We start from the raw sequence: 26,865 nt of genomic DNA, 5'->3' as shown, positions 1-26,865 counted from the left end.
GGATTTAGTGAAGGCTTTCCCACATTGTAGACATTCATAGGGCTTCTCTCCAGTATGAGTTCGCTCATGTATCACAAGGGAAGAAGAAGTAGTGTAGACGTTTCCACATTGTTTACATTCATAGGGCTTTTCTCCAGTATGTATTTTTGCATGTACATGAAGTTCACAGGACCTACCAAAGGCTCTACCACATGTTTGACATAGGGTTTCTCTCCAGTATGCAGTCTTTCATGTTTGTGAAGGTTAGAGGATGTAGCAAAGGCTTTTCCACACTGTTGACATTCATAGGGCCTCTCTCCAGTATGTATCCTTTTATGTCTGTGAAGCTGAGAGCATGCAGCAAAGTTTTTTCCACACTGTTGACATTTATAGGGTTTCTCTCCAGTATGCATCCTTCCATGTGTGCGAAGGTCACCAGATCTAGCAAAGGCTCTACCACATTGTTTACATTCATAGGGCTTCTCTCCAGTATGAGTTCTTTCATGTATGAGGAGCTGAGAAGGTCTAGCAAAGATTTTGTTACACCACTTACATATATAGGGCTTCCCTCCAGTATGAGTTTGCTCATGGGAGCGAAGGTGACCAGACTGAATGAAGGCTTTGCCACACTGCTTACATTCATAGGGCTTCACTCCAGTATGTGTCTGTTCATGTATCTGAAGGGAAGAAGAAGTAGTGAAGACTTTTCCACATTGTTGGCATTCATTGGTCTTTTCTTCTGTGGGAGTTCTTCCATGCATGTGAGGTTCACTGGATGTATCAAAGGTATTTCCATAATGTTGACTTTCATTGGGCTTCTCTCCAGTATGGATTTGTTCATGCATCTGAAGGTAAGTTGACATAGTGAAGCCTTTCCCACAGTGTTGATATTCATAAGGTTTCTCTCTATTATGTGTTCTTTCATGTCTGTGAAGGTTAGAGGAGTCAGTGAAGGCTTTTCCACACTGCTTACATTCATAGGGCTTCTCTCCAGTATGAGTTCGTTTATGTATGTGAAGCTGAGAAGATCTACCAAAGGTTTTGCCACACTGCTTACATTCATAGGGCTTCTCTCCAGTATGTGTCCGTTCATGTACCTGAAGGTAAGAAGAAGTACTGAAGACTTTTCCACATTGTTGGCATTCATTGGTCTTCTCTTCTTTGTGAGTTCTTCCATGCATGTGAGGTTCACTGGATGTATCAAAAGTTTTTCCACAATGTTGACTTCCATTGGGCTTCTCTTCAGTATGGATTTTTTCATGTCTGTGAAGGTTAGAGGAGTCAATGAAGGCTTTCCCACACTGTTTACATTCATAGGGCCTCTCTCCAGTATGCGTCCTTTCATGTTTGTGAAGGTGAGAGTATGCAGCAAAGTCTTTTCCACATTGTTGACATTTATAGGGCTTCTCTCCAGTATGCATCCTTCCATGTATGTGAAGGTCACCAGATCTAGCAAAGGCTTTACCACATTGTTTACATTCATAGGGCTTCTCTCCAGTATGAGTTCGTTCATGTGTGTGAAGCTGAGAAGATGTAGCAAAGGCTTTGCCACACCACTTACATTCATAGGGCTTCATTCCAGTATGAGTTCGCTCATGGGAGCGAAGGTCACCAGAATGAATGAAGGCTTTGCCACACTGCTTACATTCATAGGGCCTCTCTCCAGTATGAGTTCGTTTATGTACGCGAAGCTGAGGAGATGTAGCAAAGGCTTTTCCACACAGTTTACATACATAGGGCTTCTCTCCAGTATGAATTTTCACATGTGAGTGAAGGTAAGTGGACTGAGTGAAGGCTTTGCCACACTGCTTACATTCATAGGGCTTCTCTCCAGTATGCGTCCGTTCATGTCTGTGAAGGTTAGAAAAAGTACTGAAGACTTTTCCACATTGTTGGCATTCATAGGATTTCTCTGCCATATGAGTGTTTTCATATGAGTGAAGGTTAGAAGACTGAGCAAAAGCTTTGCCACACTGCTTACGTTCATAGGGCTTCTCCCTAGTATGAGTTCGTTCATGTCTCTGAAGGTTAGAAGAAGTAGTGAAGACTTTTCCACATTCTTGGCATTCATTGGGCTTCTCTCCAGCATGGATTTGTTCATTTATCTGAAGGTAAGATGAAGTAGTGTAGGCTTTTCCACATTGTTGACATTGATAGGGCTTCTCTCCAGTATGAGTTTGCTCATGAGAGTGAAGGTGAGCAGACTGAGTGAAGCCTTTCACACACTGCTTACACTCATAGGGCTTCTCTCCTGTATGAGTCCCTTCGTGTATCTGGAGGTAAGATGAAGTACTGAAGGCTTTCCCACATTGCTGAAATTCATAGGGCTTCTCTCCAGTATGCGTTCTCTGATGTATTCTAAGTAAACTGGGATAAGCAAAGTCTTTTCCACATACCTTACATTTGAAATGTGCTTTCCCAGTGTGTCTGATCATGTGACATCGAAGACTTGTGAATGAAACCAAAGTTTTACCACCTTGTTTATATTTATGGAGTTTCTCTCCAGAATGAGTTCTTTCATGTTTTCTAAATAAAGTGCGGGAATGAAAGGCTTTCCCACATACCTCACATTGAAAAGGTTTACCTCCACTGTGTGTTCTCATGTGTCTTTGAACAGCTGGGAGAGAAGAAAAGGCTTCACCACATTGTTGACATTCATAGGGTTGGCACTCAGTATGAGAATTTTCATGTCTTTGAATGTCACTGGAACAACTGATGACTCTTCCACATACTGTACTTTCATATGGTCCATCTCCAGTTTGTGTTAACATTTGTGTGTGATCACTTTTGAGAGAAACCAGAGATTTTCTGTATTGTTTCAATTCACATGGCTTCTCTTCACACTCTTCATGCTTATAGTGTTCATGCCCACTGTGAGATCTGAAGTGCCTGTGAAGGTATGAAGGACATATGCAGTCAGTTGCACACATAATGCCGTCATATCAATTCACTCTATTAAAATTTTTCTTTGTCTACTTAAGAACTGGAATCTCATTGAAAATTTCCCCATACTGTTCTTTGCCTTTGAAGTTTACCATAAGATTTCTTTAAAGAATGATCAGCACATGATTAATGCTTGATTCATTCATGATTTTATATTTATTTAAAGGTGCTAGGCTTACATTACTACCAACATCAGGTAAAGACTAGGTTTTCCAACTTGTTCAAATTGCCAGAAAATAAAGAGATTGAGAGGAAACAATGCTTTGCAACACAGCTTGCCTATGACTATGATCCAAATAGTGATATTTACATATGCAATTTCATAGTACTTTTGCATGTCAAGTACTTTGAAAAGACTGAGTATATTTTACAGTTAAATATACATGTATGTAAAATTGATTTCAGTTGTGAATAAACTTTATTGATTTAAATGTGGTGCAGAGAAGAGAACCCAGTGCCACAAGTGGGCTAGGCAAGCTCTCTACCACTGAGTCATAACCCCAGGCTCAGTTAAGTATATGTTTTTGGTAAAAAATATTGTGAGAATACATACATTTAAAGCTGTGCACATTTCTTGCAAATTATATGACATTCTCAGATTCCATCAAGGATTCCTCTTGTGAGTACAATTACCTTAGATTACTCCCAGAATTATTGATCTGATCTTCAATGTTCTGGTCATCCCATCTGTTTCCTAAAATGCCAAACCAAAACATTATAAATTTTTAGGAGATAGAAATGCTTTTCCAAATTTATGGAGCATTTTATGCTACAATAATTCACCAATTGATTGTCTTTTCATGTTCTACATGAATGACCAAAATAAACACGACTTCTCTATGTGATTAAATAACTACACAACATTATTACCTATAGATGCCAGGTTTCTGAGGACTTCCAGCATCACATCTCTGTAAAGGTTCTTCTGGGAAGCATCCAGCAAAGCCCACTCCTCCTGGGTGAAGTTCACAGCCACATCCTCAAAGGTCGCTGAGATCTAAAATATCCCACAAATGTGTAGTGGAGGCCAGGAGAGATTGACAGTGTGAGAAATCTATACTCAACATGCATGATGTTCACATGATTCCCTGGCCTCCCGATTAATTCCACGATTTTGTCCATGAAATCTTTAGTGTACTTAAGTCCTCACAGCCACTCCAACACTAGAATTGGGCCCCACACAAGGTAAACAGAGAGTGTTGTACAGCCTTCCTTTGGTGAAATCAGTTTTGGTGAGTTCACAGGAAGTAAGAGGTGCTCTCGGGTCACCCTTAACTTATTTGTCGATTGCATCTCTATCACCATCCTACCATCATCCTGTGCAGTAGAGAGCTACTATTAGCATTCTCCATATTATTTACCCTTAGAAAAGAAAGCTGACTGAGTAGGAAATTGCTGGAATCACAAAACTTAGCCTTTGAGACAGATCCTGCCAACCACAGTGGCTCACTGGGCCTCCATAGTTAATATACACAACATGGTATTTACTGATCTCCCTTTTCCTTCTGAAAGTCAATTGTTCCATCCTTAAAGAAGTGCCTAGAATCAGCCCCAACCCACACCCTCCGAGTATGGAGTCACTAAAGAGTTTCCCTCATAGACAACAGTTAGACAATCTTCCACACAGGTTGTCACAATGTGTTCACTGGGGACTGAGCTCAACTTGGGTGATTACACTGAGGACAACAAGAAGTTTGCAGGAGCTTTACTCCAGAACAAATTTACCCATTAGTAATCAAGCATATTGATTCATAAACACAACAATATAATAATTTCTAGTGGTTAATGTCAAAGCAGAATGGGGTGTATGGAAAGATGGCATGTATCTTAGAAAAAACTCAGTGACCCCCAGAAGTCACCTTATCCAAACAACAGCCTTACAAAATGATATAGGTCTGAAAAACAGTTTTCTTAACAGACGGCAGAAAATCCTTTTCCAAACCTCATGGCAACCATGAATGTCCAATGATTCTCAAGCTCTTCTGAACAGCAGATGTCTCACTCATATCATGTACAGTCATGAGACACACACCACGGTTCTGCTCAAGGACACTTTGATCAAGATAGGCCACATGTACAATGTTGGTCTGTCATGAAAGAGATTCCTCATTCCTGTAGCACAGCTGGTGCAAGAAAACCTCAGGCACAAGCACTTCCAGGGTGTGTTAAAGCAGCAGGTTTGTAGCCCAGAATCCTGAACTATGCCACGCTGACTGCTGGTGAAACAGGCCACTCCATGTGGGTCTCTAAGCAGCCTATGATTTCTGCACATTGTGGAACAGCCAAAAGGACCACCTACCAGAACACAACCCTGCCACTCACAAAGAACCATGCTCAAGGACTCAAGACACATGGCATTTGAAGGAGGACAGTATCAACAGAGGCTAGAAGAAGCCCAAGAGAAAGCCTTTAGTGGGCTGTTCTTCAAGGCATGGAAAAATTATGGGTGACAGCAGGTGTCTTGGGGAGAGAACACAATGATGGTCCAGGCAAATGAGAATCTACATGCCAAGTACTTCCTCCCTCTATTCTGCAGACAAATGTGATTTATTGTACATTTAACTGTCAAAGACTAAAACCCATTTCAGAAATTTCAAAGAAATATATTTTTATTTACTTACTTATGTGTGACAAATTGAAAAACAAATAAATAAACAAAAACACAGTGTGGATCAAATCCAGGGGAGCAGAACCACACAGTCACATCCCTGACACATTTGATGTTTTGAGACAGGGTGTTGTATGTTGCTCAGGGCCTCCTAAGTTGCAGAGACTAGCTTATAAACTTAGGATCCTCCTGCCCCAGCCTCCCCAGCAGCTAGGATTATAGGCACTCACCACTATGTCTAGGAAAAATTTACTTTTAGAGAAAAATAAGCTAAACAATTTTCTAAAAATGATAAGCACACACACACAAAAAAGATCAAACTAGACACCAAATTGACACAACTCAGAGTCTGGGACCCTCAGAGTACTACCACAACATAGACCAGAACAGAGCCCAGAAAGAGACTCCCACAAATATAGTCAACGGACCTTGCAAGAAGGAGAATCATTTACATCCAAGGTGAAGATGACTCCAGAGAGAGGGAGTGTTCCACACACAAGCAGAACCATGAGAACAAGAACATCATCATGTGTGAAAGCTCCTGAGGTTCTCCACAGCTCCATGAAGCAGTCTTGGAGAACAGTGGAGAGCAGCAAGCAGGGTGTGACCTTCACTCCCCCTTCAGAAAGCCCCTCTCTGGTGCAGGACAGGGGTGTGACCTCCCAGTGTGAGACCCTAGTCACTGGCTACAGACTGCACACAGCAGATCTTTCCCAAGTTTCTTTAATTTCTATTAAATTTATCACAGAACTAACTATGCTAACATCTTAAAGAAATTTTTAAAAGGTTCTCACTGTTCTAAGTCAGAAGAAATCACTGTGAAAAAGTAGGTGGAATTCCTTAAAAAGAGTTAACTAAACCCACAGCCTGCATATAGGAATAGTAGCAAATTATTGTTTTGCCACTCAACCACCACCTGAAGTCTAGAGAAGAAAGCTGAGGGAGAATTTCTTTTGGAAATCAGGTTTCAAAAATACCCAGGTTCAGGAGGCTCAGGCAGGAGGATTGCAAGTTCAGTGCCAGCCTCAGCAACTCAGGGAGCAACTAAGCAATTGAGCAAAACCCTGTCTCAAAATTGAAAAAAAAAAATTTAAATACAGGGGGCAGGGGATTTGGTTCATTGTTTAAAAACACTTGAGTTCACTCCACTTTATTGTGCCCCAAAATAAGAATACCTAGGTATACAGAGGAGGTAAGGAAGCCCACAAAGGCCAGGAGAAACCCTTTCAGAGAAGATCAAGAGCTGCATTCATTGCAAGCTCAGCACTGGTGTCTCTCCAGGCTGGGGTGGGCAGAGCGCAGGACAGCAGAGTCTGAAGCAGCACCAGTCTGTGTTAAAGCAGAGGCCCCAGCACAGCTCCCTGGAGGAGCCAGAGCACGGAGCTCTTGCTGTTGCCACTGCTCTTTCCTTGCTTCTGGTGAAGCAGCAAATGAGGGCAAGGACACCGAGATCTGGCAGCAACACTTTAGTAGTGGCAGCAGAGCCCAGAGGAACAACTCCCAAAGCCTGAGCCTGAGCACATCAGGGCCTTTACTTTTAAGCATAAGAAACGTTTGAGAACACTGAGGCAGGGGAGTTGGTGCCATCTATTTGATATCCCTTACAGGGACACATGCTTATCCACCGCCTAGGGACTCAGCTCTTAGAGGCCAGGGCCTTTGGCTGCACTCAACCTAAAGAGGGGCTGCTCTGTCCCTGCTACTGTGTGGGCTGCTTCTGCTGCTTGGTTCTCTCCTTACAGGGACCTGTCTGCTGCCAGCCTGCAGGGTGAAAGGTCAGAGAGCAGAGCTGCTGGGTGGCAGCTTGCAAATCCACAGCCTGGCAGCTCCCAAATGGCTGAAGCTTCCTTCTGTCCCACCACACCGGCACTCAGGGGAGTCTAGAAATGGACTGAACACAAGCCAATTCACCACACACCGCAGACAAAGCAGTTTTGTAGGGAGCCACTCTGAATGACTCACACGTTCCAGTCCTGAAGCAAGAGATTCTGACCAATCACTACATTTTATGGTGACTTGGGCATTGTCCCAGCTCAGGAAGTCGAAGGCATGTCTTCAGGTGTAAGTGTGTCACCCACAGGGTTTTGCTACACTCACCTATTCTTCTGTAATCTCACCCCTTCGCCCTGTTTGGGATAGAATATTCCATGGAAACACCCTTTGTGTGTCCCCTTCTCTTGCTCTGCCTTTGGGTGTGGCCTTCCTAGATGTCAGTCAACCTGCTGACACAGACATCAGGAAGCTAGACTCAACTGCCTGAAACCTGACCCCTTGCCTCATTGGAATGGCTTCTCCTCAATAAAAAGGTCCAGCACTTTCTCTCTCTCTGTTGTGCTCTCTTTCTGCAGACACTTAAGGTCAGAGGAGCCATCACAGGACCCAAAGAAAAAGATATCTGTGTCTCTTGTGGGAATATTTCATGCAGCCAGTTCACCTGGAGTGACCCTGAGGGTTTTAGTGTGGGGAATGTGACAATTGGTGGCCCATATGGCCACTCCAGTGTGATTTTTATAAATTTAGTGCATTTGGAGTTTCTCTTCAGAAGTTACGCATGCTTCGGATTGCAGAGTATTGTGGGCTGAATTGTAGAAAGTGGATTAGACAGAAGAAATATCTGTGAGGTTAAACTTTTAAATGTTTGGGAATATTCTGTCTTTATAAAAATATTTTTATAATTCTAGACTCTAAATAAATGTAAAGTGTTATTAAGATGATTAGTGGGATATGTGAAGTTCAGTCCTCTCCCATGGGAAAAGTGCTTATGTGGACTTTTTGGGATTGTTTTTGTGAATCTTTATATTTTGAAACATTAAGATATTTTTTTTTTTTGGAGGGTTTATGTACTAGATGTCTGTGCTGGGACAGTGAGAAAAAAGGAAGAAAATTTTCATGCTGAGAGATTCTCCACCTGTAGAAAAGTGAATTTTATACTTTTATTGTTTTGTGAATACTCAGAAGGTTCTGAACCTCTGCTACACTCTTGTCCTATGGATCAGAAAGACTGTAACTGAGCCTAGCCACTGCTCCCTGTGGTGTCTGTAACTAGAGCCACTGCCAACAGTGCTTTAAACCCTTAAGCAACCTGGCCTGGATGCAGAGTGCCTTAAAATCTGAGAGTAACACTGGTGTCTGAAGTTAAAACTTAACTTTTAAAGGACCCATGTGCTCCCAGGGAAAGTACAAAAGACAGGAGGACACTGTGAAGGGATCATAAAGGAAAACATCCAAAATTGCAAGAGTGTGAACAGCAGTGCAGGTCTCCAGATGAGGCTTCATAGGAACAAACCAAAGGCAAGGCAACCCGCTGGGAAGCTCAGGGAGCCTCTGCCCTGACCAATGGGCTGCAGGATCCTTGCTGTTTCCGTCACCATGGTAACCGCCCAAAGCCTGGCTGGCCAAGTGGACTTCCTGGTCCCGCCCCCGCATTTCCAAGGCTTCCTATTGGTCCTTCCACTGTCACTCAGACAGGACTTCTGGTCCTGCCTCCCAGCCACTAACCTTCCTTCCTGTTTCACAGATTTGATCCTGAAACTACAGAGCCTGCACTTTTAAGAATCCAACTTGTAAATGCTAAGGAAAGACATCTTTTTCAGGAAAAAATCTAATTCCACAGGTTACTGTGTGGCAGCCCAAGTTTAAGTTATTTTTGAGTTCCACAACCTGACTTTTCTCTATGGTTGTAACTAAATAATGTTCTATTGATAAGAGATATCAAACATATGCCTCTTATATTTTGCTTTTCATTTTGGAGGTTATGGGAATGCATTTGCTTGTTGCAGGAACAAAAGCCGGCAATGTTCCTGTGATAATCAAGAAATCCTTATTCTCATTCCTATGTAAGTCAAAAAGAATAATATATACATAAGGATCTTATTTCAGCTACATTGTGTGAATCACATATAAGAATGCACTCTTAGTTAAAAATAAATTGAAATGATTCCAAAATATCTCAAGAACCACGTGGTTACATAAAGTTAATACAACTACAAGTTATGCTCTTTGAATAACCTATAGTTGTTGATCCATAAAATAATTAACATATGTCAAATTGTTTAATTAATACATATTTATCTAATTGTTTTTGTTCAACAGAAAACACATAATTTATATATTTCTTATACATGCATTTACCTAATGCTCTGCCTTTTAGTTACCGATATTTGAGATGAATGTATTTTACTATAAATTTACTTTCAAAACATAATCAAGTAATCTCAAATTACTGCACAAATGTTTAGAATAAACAGATATGACTTTGTCTATAAGAATATCCAAGGGCTTTAACTGTATTTTCATTCAGACATTTCTTATGTAAGTACAATAATTTGCTTAGACTCTACAGTTTTCAGAAATTGTTCCAAAGTATTCCTAGGAAAAACTCTAAAAGAAAAAGATGCTTCAACAGAGAGAAAGCACACACAGGAGGTCCTAAGAAGAAAGGGATCATCTTTGGGTGAAACAGGTCTTTATATTCTAGATTTTAATGATAAAAGTAGTTGTCTAAATGGAAAGATTTTTACATCGATAACTAGACAGATGACATAGAAAGTTAAAACAATTGAGAAGAACATTTATATGTACTGGATTGACCATAAAAATTTAACTGATTAATTCAAGGATATTTCAGGGTATTTCCCTAATTTTACTATGCTGATATGAGCTAAAATATTTGCCCATATTTTGACAAGATAAAGACCTATTAAAATGTTAAGTTTATTTTTGTTAAGGAAGGTCTTTATTGCCTAATGATTTTTTACTGTTTCAGGTAAGGATTAATTTTGGTGAATAAATTCACATCCTTGACTAAACACTAAATATATTAAACTACTGACTTAGATTCCAATTTTGACAATTCTCCTTGGAGGACTAAAATTGACTCAAATCCTCTGCTAATTCCTATATATTACTTTTGTTGGATAATTGAGAGATTTGGGAGAACATTTTATTAAGATTGATGTTCTTCAAATTAAAGTCACACATTGGTTTTGAGCAATAAAAGTTGCAAAATTGGTTGGAAATTCATTGATATAAGTTCTCTGACTAGACCTATTATCCACAAAAAATATGGTAAGATTTATATGTTATTCCCTCGCCTGGGAAGTAATCTTCATCATATTTTCTAAAAGATAATTAAGAGATACCTATTGAAAGGATAAAATTCTTTCTTTTTTTATTTTTGAGAGAGAGAATTTTTTTAATATTTATTTTTTAGTTTTCGGTGGATACAACATCTTTATTTTTATGTGGTGCTGAGGATTGAACCCAGCGCCCCCCACATGCCAGGTGAGCACTACCGCTTGAGCCACATCCCCAGTCCTGAAAGGATAATATTCTAAAATACAGAGATATTTGGAGACCTTCTCTCAAAAAGAGATTGAGAGTTCTTTTTAAGTTGTTAGGATGGATCAACTAGTCTATATTGGGAAATTGCAATAATGCATAAAAGATAATTCTTTCTTAGCGTTGAAATCCTTGTACTATTACCTACATCCTAAACTGGCAGTGCTATGGCTTATGCCAAGCCTTGACTCAGTTTTATTAAATAAAGACAAGGGAGGACAGGAGCTCCAGGGTCAAGCTGTCTGGAAGCCCCCAAAGCTCCTCAGGACCCAGGGGCCGGGAGGGACCCCTGCTGCCGAGGGGGACCCCACTTCAGCAGGGAAGGATGTGGACTTGCTCTCTGTCATAGAGATGGTGGCCTTGGTAGAACAGAGGGCCGCCCTGGCCCTGCAGAGCTGTCCCGCCCCACCACCCCAGCGCCTGTGGTCTTTGTGTCTGCTGAGCAAGGTGGACCACCTAAGGGGTTGGGGTCTGAAGGAGACCTGGCGGTGGGGACTACAGTTGTGTGGCTGAAGCAGTAGGCCATTTTGAGGCCCGGTGGACAACACTCCCACCAAGGGCCTCTGCCAGGAGGATCACCAGGGCCAGGTCCTGGTGAGGTAGGCACTGCCTTCCTGTCTCCAATGGCAGGGAGCCCCGTGGGCCACGCAGCCTACCTAGTGGAGGCGGGGCCTGGCTGGTTGTGCCTTCCCTGGCAGCCCAGGTCCCTGGGGCTGGAATCAAGGACCAGATCACCTGTGACTTACACCAGCTCATCCGCCCCTCCAGGGTGCCCTTCCCAGCACCACGGAGTTCCTGCTGCCTAGGGCTGATGACGCCAGCCGGGTTAAGACCCCAAGCCCTCCAGGCCTGGGGACAGTCCCCCGCCCACCGCACCCCCTGCCCGGCACTGTGGAGCTTGGATGCGGGGGTGACGGGTGTGGTGGACGAGTGCGCCTTGTTTGTTAAGGACGGGGGCAAGAATGTAAGAGAAGAGGCAGTGCCTGACTGTCCCCAGGAGCCACCCCACCTGGCCAGCTCTCTTCCTCCAGTCTCAGGGGCCAGATGGGCCACCCCCAGCTGATGTGCCAACCACATCGCCAGGCCCAGATGATGCTGAGGGCACAGCTGAGCTGATGGTGAGACAGCAGGCTCCTTGCAGTGGGCTGGGTGGGGGCGGCACTGGCAGGGAGGAGGGGAGGGGAAGGGGAGGAGCCCATCACGCCCACCCCTCCCCCATCCCCTGGGAGCCAGGGACCAGGACTAGGCTACCAGCCCACATCCCAGTCCAGGCAGTGTGGATCACCCGCCAGAACTGAGACCAGGCTCAGGGTGACCCAGAACTCCCAGTGACCCCTGTGGGTTTTCCACTCCTCAGACCCAGGTTGCGGGCCTCAGCTCACCCAGCATCTCCCTTTCCTCTGCATCCAGCCCCACCCCCTCCTGCCACTCTCTACCCCCAGGGACCCACCAGCAGGGAGCTGAGGGCAGCGAATTTGGGTACCACCTAGTTCTCCCCCATGCTGGCCCGCGTCTGCGCCTTCTCTCAGCTCTTCGTCTCTGGAGCCGTGTTCTTTCTTTTCTTTGGGAGTTGGGGACCACCAGATCACAAGGTGGATCTGGCACTTCATCATAGCAGCCTGCCGTCTCTATGTTTTCCTCATGAAAGAAAGAAAAATCAGTGTTTTCTCCTTCATCTCAACCTACCAGTGTGTTCCCTTCCACTACAGGGGAAGAGAAAAAAAAAACTGGAATTCTGGAAACTCTCCTTCTCCCATTACTTAAGCTGTGGTCCATTTTTAATATACTTTACAGTGTGGACTGGAAAGTCCACCCATAACTAGATTAATTCTCCTAACTGCCATGGTCAGCTATACCCACATGTTGATCCTGTGGTAAACAGGCTGACTGGGAATATCTTTTGGAAACAGACAGCATGGAAGAAACCTAAAGCAGCCAATCATGCTGGTCCTTAGAGATTAAGACTGTATTTACCTAACTGAACAATTGTCAGAAAGATTAATAGATTTTTTTTTCTGTATAGGCCAGTTATTCTTTAAAATATCCACCAATGCATCCTTGCCCTGATCATTCTACAATAGAAACTGGCACCTTTCCTAAGTATTATTCCTGGGTATTCCTAAGTATTATGCAAATGTCTGGTCAGTACAACACAAGAGATCTAGAAATAGTGATGCATTTTAGGCTGGTCTCCTAGAACGGACAAGAGCAATTACAGGAGGATGCCTGGCACCTGGAGGTTGATTGGTAATACCCTAACCCTCAGTGAGATGGCACCCAAAAGGATGTTTGGATGTTTGTCTTCTGCCTTCAGAATGTTTACATCACTGACCGAACTAATAGATTCCTTAAATGTGAGAGTTAAGAAAAAGGATGATGAATATCCTGAAGCCTGTATGAATACAACTCACCTTATGGCATCGCTAGTTATTGCTGGCTGGTATTTCAGAGCTGCACTCTGCTGAAGTTCATGTTGGGGTCTGAAACAGGTGCATGCCAATGAACCAGACCTAGGCCAGCTCCCGTCTCATGATCTTTGAAGTGACTACTTTAAATATTATTCCTTGCTTCTGTGATACAGTCTTTATGGCTCTGTTTCAAACTTACAACATGTGGATTTTCTTAATGTTTGACTTAAATTACTTCCAAGATCTTTCATAGTCAGATAAATGCTGAAGCAAAAATTAGAACTGAGTTAAAATGCTCTAAAAAGCCACTGTAATAAATATTGTGACTGAGCCCTCTGCTCCATGGAAAGGCTGAAACACCACGCCAAATGAGCATGTCCATGTTACCATTGCCAAGTGCAAGGCTTCCCAATAAATCAAGAAAGATGAAGAGTCTTCTGATGAGTCATCCTGACTTGTTTACAGACTCTAACATTTCCCCCTTTCATTTAATTTAAATAATGACCATAGTGGTTTTTACACAAATACCATAAACAATCTGCTACAAGCAGAAGGGGAGGATACAAAATGCCACAATGCCAAGCCAATTGATGGCTCCATGCAAGAAGCCCTTGGAAAAATTATACCAGCAATGACACCGTTTGTAAAGATACCGAGTTACAATTTGTTGTAAATTGCAGTTTGTTGTTTCAGTCCAGGTAAAGCAGTGTCTCAATAGATTAAATCACAGTCCAGATAAATCACAGTCCAGGTAAGTTCTGCAGGCAGCTAGCTTAAATCACAGTCCAGGTAAGTTCTGCAGACAGCTAGCCTAAGCTATAGCAGCAGAAACAGTAACAGCTCCGAAGTCTCGTCTGTTTTTTAGCCAAAGCCTCGTGCGGTTTTCAGCAACACTGGAAATTCTTCCACCTTGGTCTTTACTGGCATTGGGAGGAAGGCAGGAATTCTGGATGGCTAAAGAAAATCCTGTAGCATTCTACTAAGAAAACAAACTTCTGAACAATTTAGTACATTATCTCAAGGTTTTTTACATTTGAAATAAGCCTTGATAGTGCTCATTACTCATTAGCTTCCAGGTGTGGGAGAACAATTATAGTTACTGACGTTGGAAATGATCAAACTTCAGGGACGCCAGTAGCCAGTAGCCTCTTCGGCTGGCTGTAGCAGCCCGAGATGGCCCTGGGGAGAGTCCCGGTCTCAAACTGCTTCCAGGCACAGGGAGCAAGAGCCTGCCAGACTGTGCCTCTGGGTCAGGTTTAGATTTGGGCTGGCAGCAGTAGAAGAGCCGGCTGCCACTGCTTGAAAAGTCCTTGCTACGCCATGACCCGCTTGTGCATGTGGCAGCCTACGCACTGATTCATGCACCCTCTGGTAACGAAAAGCATTCAGTAATAGCCTTTTGCTGCAACTGTTTTCCTGATAATCCTTCCTCCTCTGAACTTTCTTTTTTCTGACTAGAGTTCCCGGGCTTCCATCAACACATGCCCTCACTATTCTTGGTTCCATTGGGGTGCCTTCTTCCCTTAGTAATTTACTTCTCACCCCTTCCATATTTTCATCACAAAGACAATACAATACACCAAGACAAAACAAGACAGAAACAAACTGCATCAATCCTCTCCATTTTCTCAAAATGACCATTTTTTCCTCTCGCCCTATCTGCTTAGGGACGAGCTGATTGCTCCCGTCCTATCTATGGATGGGCAGCTTTTTTCGTCACTTACCCCCGAGTGTCCCGGTGCTCCCCGTAATGGGCCACCATCTGCCGCAGCCCAGCTGGCTGGGCAAAATATCCGGGGGTGACGAACGACTTAGGTTGATACAGCAGGAGTAGGAGCTGTTTATTGTAGGACAGGAGCGGTATTTATACATTCCACACAGCTTATCTTAATTAGCATAAACTAGATACAGCAGTCAACCAATAAGGAATCTCCACACTTAATGACTCCGTGGAGTTACTTCACAAACCACTCCCTCTGGCATTTTGCCAGGCGCCATCCAGACTTGTTTACAGACTCTAACATTTCTCTGGCAAAATGCCAGGCGCCATCCTGACTTGTTTACAGACTCTAACAATGAGTATTTGGCAGAATAATAATATTAGTAACCTGGATCTTAAAAGTTGGTTATATCCCTGATAGTATATTTTCTACTAATGCTTTTTGTGTTTCAAGAGTAGATCATCGGGGCTGGGGATGTGGCTCAGCGGTAGCGCGCTCGCCTGGCATGCGTGCAGCCCGGGTTCGATCCTCAGCACCACATACCAACAAAGATGTTGTGTCCGCCGAAAACTAAAAAATAAATATTAAAAAAAATCTCTCTTTAAAAAAAAAAAAAAGAGTAGATCATCATGACCTCGGACTGAGAATCTAGTGATGGAAAGATAGAATTTCCCAATTGCCTTCAAATATTAAGGAAGAGGAAATATGTGGTGAGCCACACTTAATGACCCCCCACCTTCCAGTCCTGAAGCAAGAGGCTCTGACAGATCACTACATTTCATGGTCACTTGGGCATTGTCCCAGCTCAGGAAGTCAAAGGCATGTCTTCAGATGTAGGTGTCACCCCTGAGGTTGAGCTACACTCACCTGTTCCTCTGTAATCCTACCCCCTTTGCCCTGTTTGGGATAGAATGGTCCATGGAAACTCCCCATCTCTTGCTGTGCCTTTGGGTGTGGCCTTCCTAGGTGTCAGTCAACCTGCTGACACAGACATCAGGAAGCTAGACTCAGCCCCCTGAAACCTGACCCCTTGCCTCATTGGAATGGTTCTTCCTCAGTGAAAGGGTTCAACAAGTTTGGTCTCCTTCTCTCTCCCTCTCTCTCTCTCTCTCCCTTTAAGGTCAGAGGAGCCATCACAGGACCCAAACAAAAAGGTATCTGTGTCTCTTGTGTGAATATTTCATGCAGCCCAGTTCCCCTGGAGTGACCATGAGTGTTTTAGTGTGAGGAATGCGACTCAGCAAATGCATGAAGCCTTCCAAACAGGAACAGCATGGTAGGAGAAAAGGGGAGAACACATTTCCATTCACTTTTCAACAGCAAAATATACAAAGAATGCTCAACACCAAACAATACATGAGATTGACCAACCCTGAGAAAGATCAGGCTCCCAAATGCCTAGGTTAAATTTTCTCTTCTCCTTTTGTACCAGAATTTGAACACAGAGGTGCTTAACCACTGAGCCACACTCCCAGCTCTTTTTAATTTTATTTATTCATTTTTATTTTGAGATAGGATCTCTATAATATATTCAGGGCTCTCTAAGACACTGAGGCTGTCTTTGTACTTCGAGTCCTCCTGCCTCCGCCTTCCTGACCACTGTAAATACAGACCTGTGCCCTCCCTAGGCTAAACTTTCAATGAACTGTCTGAGAGTTTTAATAAGCATGCACCTGAAACAAAGTCAAAACACATCAGGCAGAGACATACAGAACTGCCCAGGACAACGAATCCACACTTCCATTGGGAGACATCAGCCCAACTCTGTCAGGACAGACATGGGGACAGAGAAGCAGACAGGAGGGCTTCACTGGCCTTCACTCAAAGCTAAAGCACACCGAGTTCTGAGGGTCACAGCAACACCCCCCAGGACAAGGCACATTCTGAACCCTAAACTACACCCGTGAGAGTGTGCAACACCAGTGAAAGCCCATGTATGCCCAAAGAACATGGGAGTTAAAGCAGAAATCAGATTAGAAGCAGCTGGAAAGCCTCCAGGCAAAGGGAGGAGAAGCACAGGACTCAACAGATCAGGAGAAAGAGGTGAGAGAAAAGGTGACCATTTTAAAGGAAATGAAATGCAAAAGTCCACCATAGGAAATCTGTAGAGAACAGCACAGGGGATGCCTCATTGGTATCTAAGGCATCCAAAGCACCTTTCAGAAAAGAAGAGCTAAAGCAACCATTGAAACTTGCACTTCAGGAGACCAGAGAAAGAAGGGCAAGGTAAACCTAAATCAAGCACAGGAAGGTAACAGAGAGGGTGTTGATGAAACCACAATCAGGAAATCGACAGTCTGCAAAATCAAGCTCTTCATGAACATCAGCATCACTGAAAAACTGACATAAGGCCCAAAATACAAAGGACAGAGACTGAGCTTGTGGCTCAGTGCAAGAGTGCTTCCCTAGCATGTGATAAACCCAGCCTAATTCTCTCTTAAGATTGAGAGCCATCTTGCCACAAAGGCATGAAAACCTAATTTCAGCTTTGCTATAAATCACTGCAAATTCTAAACTACTTGGAAGGCCTGCCCATGCCTTGAACTCACCCATGCCTGGCTCTCTGACCAGATAGCAGCCCTCTCTGAAACTTTAGTGATGCCTCATCAATCTTGGCCTTCCCTGGCCAAATAACGACGCTCCCTGAGGCTCTAATGACCTTCATAAATTCTGGAGCTTTCTTGCAGCCCAGCTTTATAGCCCAGAAGGTCACCAAAGAGGAGTTTGAGAAATTACAGAAAACAAAACTCTGAGGAGCATAACACAAGGCTAGTTTACATTTTTGCTGGCCAACACATCAGAATTTATGAAGGTCATTACAGCCTCAGAGAGGGTCATTTTCTGGCCAGGGAAGGCCAAGATTGATGAGGTGTCACTAAAATTTCAGAGAGGGCTGCTATCTGCCCAGAGAGAGCCAGGCATGGGTGAGTTCAAGGCACGGGCAGGCATTCCAAGCAAGATCAGAATTTGCAGTAATTTATACTAAACCTGAAATTAGCTTCTCATGTCTTTGTGGGGAGATGGCTCCCAATTTTAAAGAGGGAATCAGACTGTGTTTATCAACAATCTCCTACAACTTACACACAAGGAGAGATACACAAAACAGGCTCAATAACTAATTACCGCCCCACCCACACACACACAGAAAGGGTCTGACATGTCAAACAGGCTTCCAGGAGACAGTGAAACCTGCCACCAACTTTCTACTGTTCTTTTTCCAGAACACAGAAGCTGAGTTAAAACCTCCTAATTCTTTCTGAGCTCTACGTTACCAAATTATCAAAATTAGATAGATAAAGAAAAGTATTATATAGAATAGAAAAGTATGAATGACTCTCACGATTATGAATGCAAGATTCCTCAAACATTTCTTATTGAGTCCAAAAATAAATTTAAAAAATTATACACCACAACCAAGAGGGAATTATTACAGCTACTCGAGGCTGATTTAAAATTGGAAAACCAATTAACATTACCCATCACAACAAAAAGCTAAACAATAAATATTGATTATATAAAAAGTTAAAGAGAAAAATCAAGAATAATGAAAATCACTCAAGCTCAGAAAAACACCATGTCTTTATAGAGAGACAGCATGATCTTTTACTCTATGTGGAATCCCCCAAAGAACCATAAAAAGCAACTCCATGATGTCAGTGTTGTCATGTTTATAAACAGGACAATTATCATCCTGTTGACAGCAGCAAGCTGAGCATGGAGGCCATGCCTCTGATCCCTGCCACTCAGGGGGCAGAGGCAGGATGATCCCAGCTTGGAGGCCAGCCTGGGCAATTTAGCAAGACTCTGTCTCCAAACAAAACCATTAAAAGGACTGGTAATGTAGCTCAATGGTAGAGCAGCCCTGAGTCCAACACCCAGCAACAAAACCATAAAGAAAAACAAACACACACCACTTATACAGCACCAATGAAAGAGAAATACTCATATATAAATCTGATAAAAATCTGTATGACAAAAACTGCTAACTTCCAATGAGACTATCAAAGACAAGGAAAACACATGGACATATTTTATGTTTGCACATGGGAAACCTCAGTGCTGTCATCAATTCTTACCAACTTCAGTTATGGATTCAATATAATCCTAATCAAAATTCTTTTAAGTTATTTCTTCAGTAATAAAAGATCCAGAACAACCAACATGGTAATGAACACTCAATTCACAGGATGAACACTACCTGAGGCTAAGAACTACTAAAAATCTACAATCATCAAGACATAGTGGTATTTGGCACAATATAAATCTATTCCATTGATCTTTAACAAAGGAGCAATGGAAAATACACTCTCTTGGAAAATACTGCCAAAACACCTGCATATTAATGTACAAAGAAAGGAAGCATTCTCACTTCACAAAATCACAGATCAGCTCCCAGTGCAGCCTCAGTGTTAAAGTAGGACACAGAGCTGGGACTGCAGCTCTAGCACAGCACCTGCCTGGCACTTAGGAGGCCCTGGGTTCATGTTCCAACACCAAAAAATTGCCTATACATCATAGTACTAAATGCAAACTTCAAACTTCACTAAAATGACACAGAAGTACTTACAGAGAAATCTAGATTGGCATGACAGCTTCATATGCAACATCAGACACATGATCTGTGAGCAAAAAACTTGTAAATAGAACTTGAACAAAATGAAGATTGTGTTTTTCAAAAGATGCACTTGAGAGAATGAGAAGACATGCTAGAGAACTGGACAAAATGTTTTCATGACACATAGTGGCACTGGGTTGGTATTCAACATGCAGGAAGAACACTCAGTAAGAAAGCAAGCAATGTGGAAGTGAACAAAAGATCTGGAAAGACACTCATCCAAGAAACAGAGACAGTTAATATATGTAGGAGAAGATGTTCATCAGGACATACTTAAGAAACTTCTAATTAAACAATGAGGTACCACCAGATACCCACTGGAGTGGTCAAATGCCAAACAATGACAGCCCCAAAAGACAGTGAAAACATGAATCAGCAAGAACCCTTCCCTTGCTCATGTGAGTGGAGAGAAGAACACTCTCTCTGGATGACAGTCACGCGCTTACAAAATAAACATGGTGCACTCTACAATTAATTCACCACACTCCCAGCTGTCTATGCAAATGAGGTGAAAATTATGCACAGAAAACTTCTCAGCAGTGACTACAGCAGCCATATCCAGAACTGCCCAAAGCTAGAAGCAAGGAAGATGCACTAGCAGAACTGATGGGTGCCAGGGACTTAGCGAGCAGAGAGGCAGGAAGGGCTGGGGAGGAGGGATGAACAGGGGGAACACAGGATTCCCAGAGCAGTGAACCTCTTCTGCATGACATTATTATGTACAGTACATGACACACACAATCACACCAGACAGAGGAGGAATCCTAAGATAAAGGATGGATTTCAGCTGATGATAAGGTGTTGTGAGAAACTGATGTGACTCCATTTTTAAAAAGAAATAAATAACAGCAGATTCTACCTCAAGGCCTGTCCAAGGGAAGGGGGCTGAACCACAGAGCACTCCCTAGCAAACCTCCAATCAGCATGAGACAGGGAAAATACCTGGAATGCCAGATGAGCCCCAGTAGTTTATTGTGGTGGTTGATAACATGTTGGGAAACCATGTAGTTTAGCACGTACACCCCTCGTGGCCTAAACCAATCAGTTAAAATGAATCCCCCTGTTGCAATAACCAATCACCCCTACCCAACTTTTTTCCAACCATTGAATGTGCTAATCAATGTTAAGAGTTGTTGTTTGACTTCCCCGCAGTATGGGATGATTTATTGTGTGATGTTGTTATGCATAGAGTATCCCCCACAAACCTATAAAATCTCACTGGACAAAGGACGGGGACTCACTCCCTGGGACTGCTGAGTCAGAAACAGTTGTGAGTCCAGGCTGGAGCTTGCAATAAAGACTCTTGTGTGATTCCATCAGATTAAGCTCCTGGAGGTCTATTGGGATCCCACGAATCTGGCATAACAGTTGCTTCATCCACTCTCTTAATAAAATGTAGGACACTGGTTCAGAAACTAACAAGCACCCAAAATCAATGCAAGATGTTGAAAACAGTGTGGAGAAAGGGTGTTTAATACTATATGTAATGGCTCATTTCAATTGTAAACCCCATTGGATTAAGAGATATTTGTGATAAGAGGCCTCTAGGTGTGTCCATGAGGGTGTGTCTAGAAATGATTGACATGTGGAACAGCGAATCAACCTGGAGAACCTCCTTCAGCTAGGCAGCACCATCCAATAGGTCAGTGTCTTGGGTGGAACAAAAGCTGGAAGAAGAAGGAAGCAGCAGCAGAGCAAGCCCCTTTCTTCTCCAATGGCTGCTGCAATGGCCTGAGGGTATCAGACTCTGCCTTCTTCACTCTCCCAAAGTGGACTCTGCCTGTGATTCTCCAGGGAGTTTCCAGAACCTTTGGTCTGGACTAGGGCAGCACCATTGATCCCTCTCCTTCTGAGGCTTCAGCCTCTTGGACTCTGCAGCTACTACTTCTCAAGCTCTCCAGCTGCAGATGGTCACTGTGGACATCCAGCTTCAGGTCAAGTAGGCCAATCTAATAAGTCCCCTTTTATAATCACACTTCGTGTTGATGCTGTTCCTCTAGAGAACACTCACTAATAAATAATGTAAGCCTGAAATTGCTCTGAAAAACAAAGTTTATCTAATAAAGAAATGAATAAACTACCAAGCCATGGAGTTTTGCAAATATATACATAAGAAACAATATTATATGCTAAATACCTTTTTCATAATAATGCAAAGATAAAGCAAAGAAGAAGAGTCATAATTACAAATTTCAAATCTATGGACAAAAGGAAGGAATATGATTTTCAATATTATTTCCATCTGGAAAGAAATTGGATGATGAGTCTTCAAAAGTCCTGCCAACTGCTGGTGTGGTGGTGTGCACCTGTAATTTCAGCCACTAGGGAGGTCAAGGCATGAAACTGGTAAGTTGGAGGCTCTCTCAGTAATTTAGCAAGACACTCAGAAATTTTGTGAGACTTGGTCTTCATCAACTATAAATGGGGGGACTGGGATTGTAGCTGAGTGGCAGAGCATTTGTTCGCATGTATGAGGCACTGGGTATGATCCTTAGCATCACACAAAAATTAACAAAATGAAGGTATTCTGTCCATCTACAACTGTACAAAATAAAAATTAAAAAGTACATAATAAATAGGAAGGGCTGAGGATGTGCTCAGTGGTCAAGTGCCTGTAGGTTTATTCCCCAGTTAAATACCTGCCCACACCCAAAATGCTGCTCATACATTGAAATTCATTGTTGGAGGACAACATAAGCATGAGCAAGTCCCTGGCTTCAATCCCAGCACTCAATACATCAGCAAATAAGTAAACAACAGTCTACAATACTAATTATCTCAGGCTGGAGAGTAGCTCAGTAGTAAAGAACTTGGCAGCCCTCAGTTCAATCCTCAGCAGTACACACACACACACACACACAAACACAAACACACAATTAAAAAAATCACAAAGAAAAACTGAAAATATATGTAATGAGTGATAAAAAAGATTATAATACAAAAGATACACAATGAGAGGCAACAAAATCAATGGAAAGACAACACACTTTCTTACAAAGGAGACTGAACTTTCCCATGATCCACACTCTTTGAAAAAACAAAGAGCATTTCAGAAAATTATGTGAAAGTCAGGGCATGGATAATAGTACACTGCATCTAAGACCAGTGAAAATATTGTACAGGACAGAGAGAACAGAGAGAGCATTTATGCTACTCCCAAGTTTCATAAGCTAAAAGGCCATCTCCCAAAAGGGAGGCCCTAAGAGGAGGCACTTAGGAGGAAACAGGAATCAGGTAACATGGTGGGAATGCTCATTTACTATTTGATAAATTATTCAGTGATTAAATGATCACAGTTGGGTATTTCAGATATCGCCAAAGTTGTCCTTAAAATTTGCAATGAAGATGGGTATGATAGTGCACATCTGTAACCTCAGTTGTTCAGGGGTCAGAGGCCTGAGGCAATGTAGCAAGACCCTGACTAAAAAGGAAGAATCTAAAAGGGGCCAGGGATGTGGCTCAGTGGTTATGCACCTATGGATTCCATTCCTGATACCAAAAAAGCACACAGTTAACATGAACCTGTGAAGTCCAGAGAACAACAACCACAGACTGTCATCCCCTGTCAAATTTATGACCGTGTAAAGGAGAGAAACTAGTTTTTATGAAATTGCATTCATAAATTTATTCACAACTATTTTTGTAAAATGAATTCATTTTCAGCAGCAAAATGGAAGACAGAGTTTCTCTGTATGTTAAGTGGCATTCTGGAATCTACCACATGGCTTTCAACTGGAAATCATTGAAAAGACAAGATTGACTCTCAAATTTTCTATACATATCAGGGGTAGCAAAAGGTAAATTAGGTGGGTTTTATTTGTTTGTTTGTTTGTTTGGTACCAGAGATTGAACTCAGAGGAACTTTACCACATCCTGAGCGATTTTTATATTTTATTTGAGATGCAATCTCACCAGGTTGCATAAGGCCTGGCTAAGTGGCTAAGGCTATCTTCAAGTTTGCAATCCTACTGTCTCAGCCTCTGGAACAGCAAGGATCACAGGTGTGCATCACTGTACCTGGCTGTAAATTAGAATTTTTAACAATGGAAATGTAACTAGACTTTAAAATCCACTTCTTTTTTGCCTATTTAATAATAGACCATCTCATTTGGTTCTGAATAAATACACCTGGGCCTCAGATAAGTGAGCACATCATTTCAAAGTGATATACAGAAAGCTTTGGTGCTGAGGGAGCACACATGTGTCAGGCTCAAGGGGCAGGGAAGGTCCCTGACAGCTGGGACATGCCCCCTCCAGGTCTTGCTCACTGAAAGCCTCCAGGATCACCCTTCAAGAGACCTGGACCATGACTCCAGTCTATGAGGCTTTTCAGGTTTGCACAGCTCTGCACTGGGGGTGGGTGGTCCTTATGCTCTGGGAGAGGTTTCACTCCTTCACACTGTGAGAGACTGAAAGGGCAGGAGTCACTGCTGACCTGGCCCCTCAGCACCAGCATCCACAGGTGGACTGGCCACCTGTCTCCAAGGAATGAGAACAGGGCTTTGGGTAAACAGAGTCCCAAGGAAGTAGCTGTCTAGATGAGGCCTGTTCCAGGAGATTCCTCAGCCCAGAGCCCCCAGCAGCTTCCCTGAGAGGCTGCACCCCACACCTCAGGCTGTCCTCTAGGAGGAGCTGACCCAGGGCCTGAAGTTCTGTTCACCCTGAAGGGACCAGGGCAGCTGTGGGCACCTTGTGGCAGATCCAGGAGAGGACAGTGGCTGAGGACATGGGACCCTGTGAGGCGTCAAAAGGGAAACTCTGCCCACGAAATCAGACATGGTGTCTACACCTAAGGAAGATGCCGTTTAATAACCAATCATCTTAATTTCTGTATCAGACCACGATTCATAAAACTTCTCAGAATGTATCACTACGCTTACCAGACATCTAGTCCCCACCATCTACCAAAGAAAGAATGTAATAATGACAGAAGACATTTCATTTTATTTTTTCTGTAGTCCACCAGTCTAATGATTCTACTAATGCAATTGGTTCCACAACTTTCTTTTATAGAAGTTCATGTAGGCCAGGCACAGTGGCACACAACTGTAATCCCAGCAGCTTGAGAGGCTAAGGTAGGAGGATTGCTAAATTCAAAGCCAGCCTGAGCAACTTGGTGAGGCCATAAGGAACTTTGTGAGATCATGTCTGAAAATAAAATATAAAAAGGGGTGGGGATGTGGCTCAGTGATTAAGTGCCCCTGGGTTCAATATCTGTCCTCCAGAGTTGGACACATACACCATTTACAGTACTTGAATCCATGTTCCTGAGTATGGTCATTAATATTCGGGTTAAAATGCACTATTTTCCATAGCTGGGGTTGTCAAAGCCTTTAATCCCAACATCTTGGGAAGCTGAGGCAGGAGGATCATGACTTTCAGGCCAGGCTGGGCAACATAGCCAGACCCTGTCTGAAAATCAAATTTAAAGCGCTGGGGATGAAGGAGAGCAGAATGAATCAGACACTATAACCCTATGTGCATATATGACTACAGAACTGGTGTGAATCGACATCAAGTGCAATCTGAAAAAGGAGCAGTTATACTCTATTTATGTCTGCTGTGTCCAAAGTCATTCGACTGCCATGAATAACTAAAAGAAGAAAAAATAAATAAATTTTAAAAAATAATTTATGTCAAAAAGGGAGAGGGGCTGGGTACATAGCCCAGGATTCAATATCCCTAGGTTCTATAAACAAATGCCTTATTCCCTTTAAAGTAATTATTTTGACCAAACACAGGAAAGTGTTAAGTGATTACTGTTTCCCCTCAAGTGTAATATTCACAAATAGAAAACAAAGGCTTTCAAAAGTGTTCTTCTTGCCAGGGACAGTGACACAGGCCTGTCATCCCAGGGACTTGGGAAGCTGAAGCAGGAGGATCACAAGTTGGAGACCAGCTTCAAAACAAGTGGGAGCCCATCTCAAAATTCGGTATAAGGGGAGGCTGGGGATGTGGCTGATAAAGCTTCCCGGGTTTGGATCCCCAATTAAAAGAAAAGAACTATTCTCTCCAATATTTCACTAGATGAAAAGTGACAATTAGCAGATGGTGTCCATTTGGACCGAGTGGGAAGAACGAATGTCTGGCCTGTAAAGGTAAAATTTCTAAGCTGATTCTAAGCTGCAAATGTCCGAGTTAAAGTGTAAAATACCGAGCATTGTAAGGTTGCTACATTACAAGGCTTGGGCTAAAAAAAAATAATAGACCAGGTATTGTTAAAATTCCTCTGCTACCCCCGGAACCTGTAATCTGTGTAGCTGTTAGGACAATACCTGAACTGCCCAGTAAATATTTCCATTGATTCCCTGGTTGTTTATTAGCTAAGGCCTCCAAATAGCTCAGCACGAAAGCATCCAGGCCACAAAACCAATCAGTTTAAATGTGTACCCCGCTCAGGGGTGACCAATCACCCCTGCCCAGACTGTTCACGCCAATGAATGTGACTAATCATGTCTCAAAGTTGTTGTTCAATTTTCCCGCGCCTCAACATGATTTGTTCTGATGTATGCAACCCCCCCCCCTTCCCCTGCTTGACCTCTGCTCTGGGCTCTGGGCTGCTCTCCTTTCTTGAGTGGGCATGGGGCCCCAGCATGCTGGTTCAATAAAACTTCCCCCTGCTTACTGCATGAGGCTGGTCTCTTGTGGTCTCTTTCTCCAACGCTCCGCCAGACCCTTACAGGCCGAGCTGTGAGGTGGAGGGAAGGTGGCTTTTGGAAGGCAGGAGGCGCCTGCAATTTGGGGGACCTACAGCAGCCTCCGGAGGAGCTCCCCTGGGAGGAGGAAGGTGCATTTGTGGCCCTGCTTCCTCCACGTTGGGAAGAGTGGGTCGGGCCACCAGTAGGGAGCAAAGGGGACACCAGGGACCTGAGCCGCCCTTCCAAACCCAGGGAACCAGGGGACAGCGCCCAGGGCCACCCTCCAGCGGGGACTCTGCCACTCTCAGCAGCTCACCCCACGAGACCAAGACCCCACGCGTCAGTGGGGACTCCTCGGCGCTCCCCAGCTCACCCGCCCGCCGGGCCCCAAGGCAGATGGTGACCGAAACCGTCAGTCCTGGTAGCAAACTCACCATTTTTGTCTTCTGTGGTGACCCCGCGTCCTCTTGAGGAACCTCCATGCACCCAAGATGGGGTGGGGACACAGGCTGTGCAAAGTAACCTGAGTCCCTGGAGTGGAGAACTTTTGTTTTGAAGGTTCAGGAGGGGAGTCCAGGAAGAAAAACAGCCCGCGAGATTGCGGAAGCCCGCC

General features: G+C 43.3%; 1 protein-coding gene across 1 annotated transcript; it reads right to left on the bottom strand.

The window, feature by feature from the left end:
- Window positions 1-26,831, bottom strand: LOC113178343 (uncharacterized). The gene is made up of 4 exons (XM_077794209.1): window positions 26,687-26,831; window positions 3,793-3,919; window positions 3,556-3,616; window positions 1-2,868 (listed from the first exon to the last, which is right to left on the bottom strand). The coding sequence occupies exons 1-4, from the start codon at window positions 26,732-26,734 to the stop codon at window positions 72-74; spliced, it is 3,033 nt and encodes a 1,010-aa protein (XP_077650335.1). The 5' UTR covers window positions 26,735-26,831; the 3' UTR covers window positions 1-71.
- Window positions 26,832-26,865: the final 34 nt, after the last annotated feature.

Source organism: Urocitellus parryii, chromosome Y, assembly GCF_045843805.1.
Source record: "Urocitellus parryii isolate mUroPar1 chromosome Y, mUroPar1.hap1, whole genome shotgun sequence".
Lineage (NCBI taxonomy): Eukaryota > Metazoa > Chordata > Mammalia > Rodentia > Sciuridae > Urocitellus > Urocitellus parryii.
This window is presented reverse-complemented; position numbering and strand designations above follow the sequence as displayed.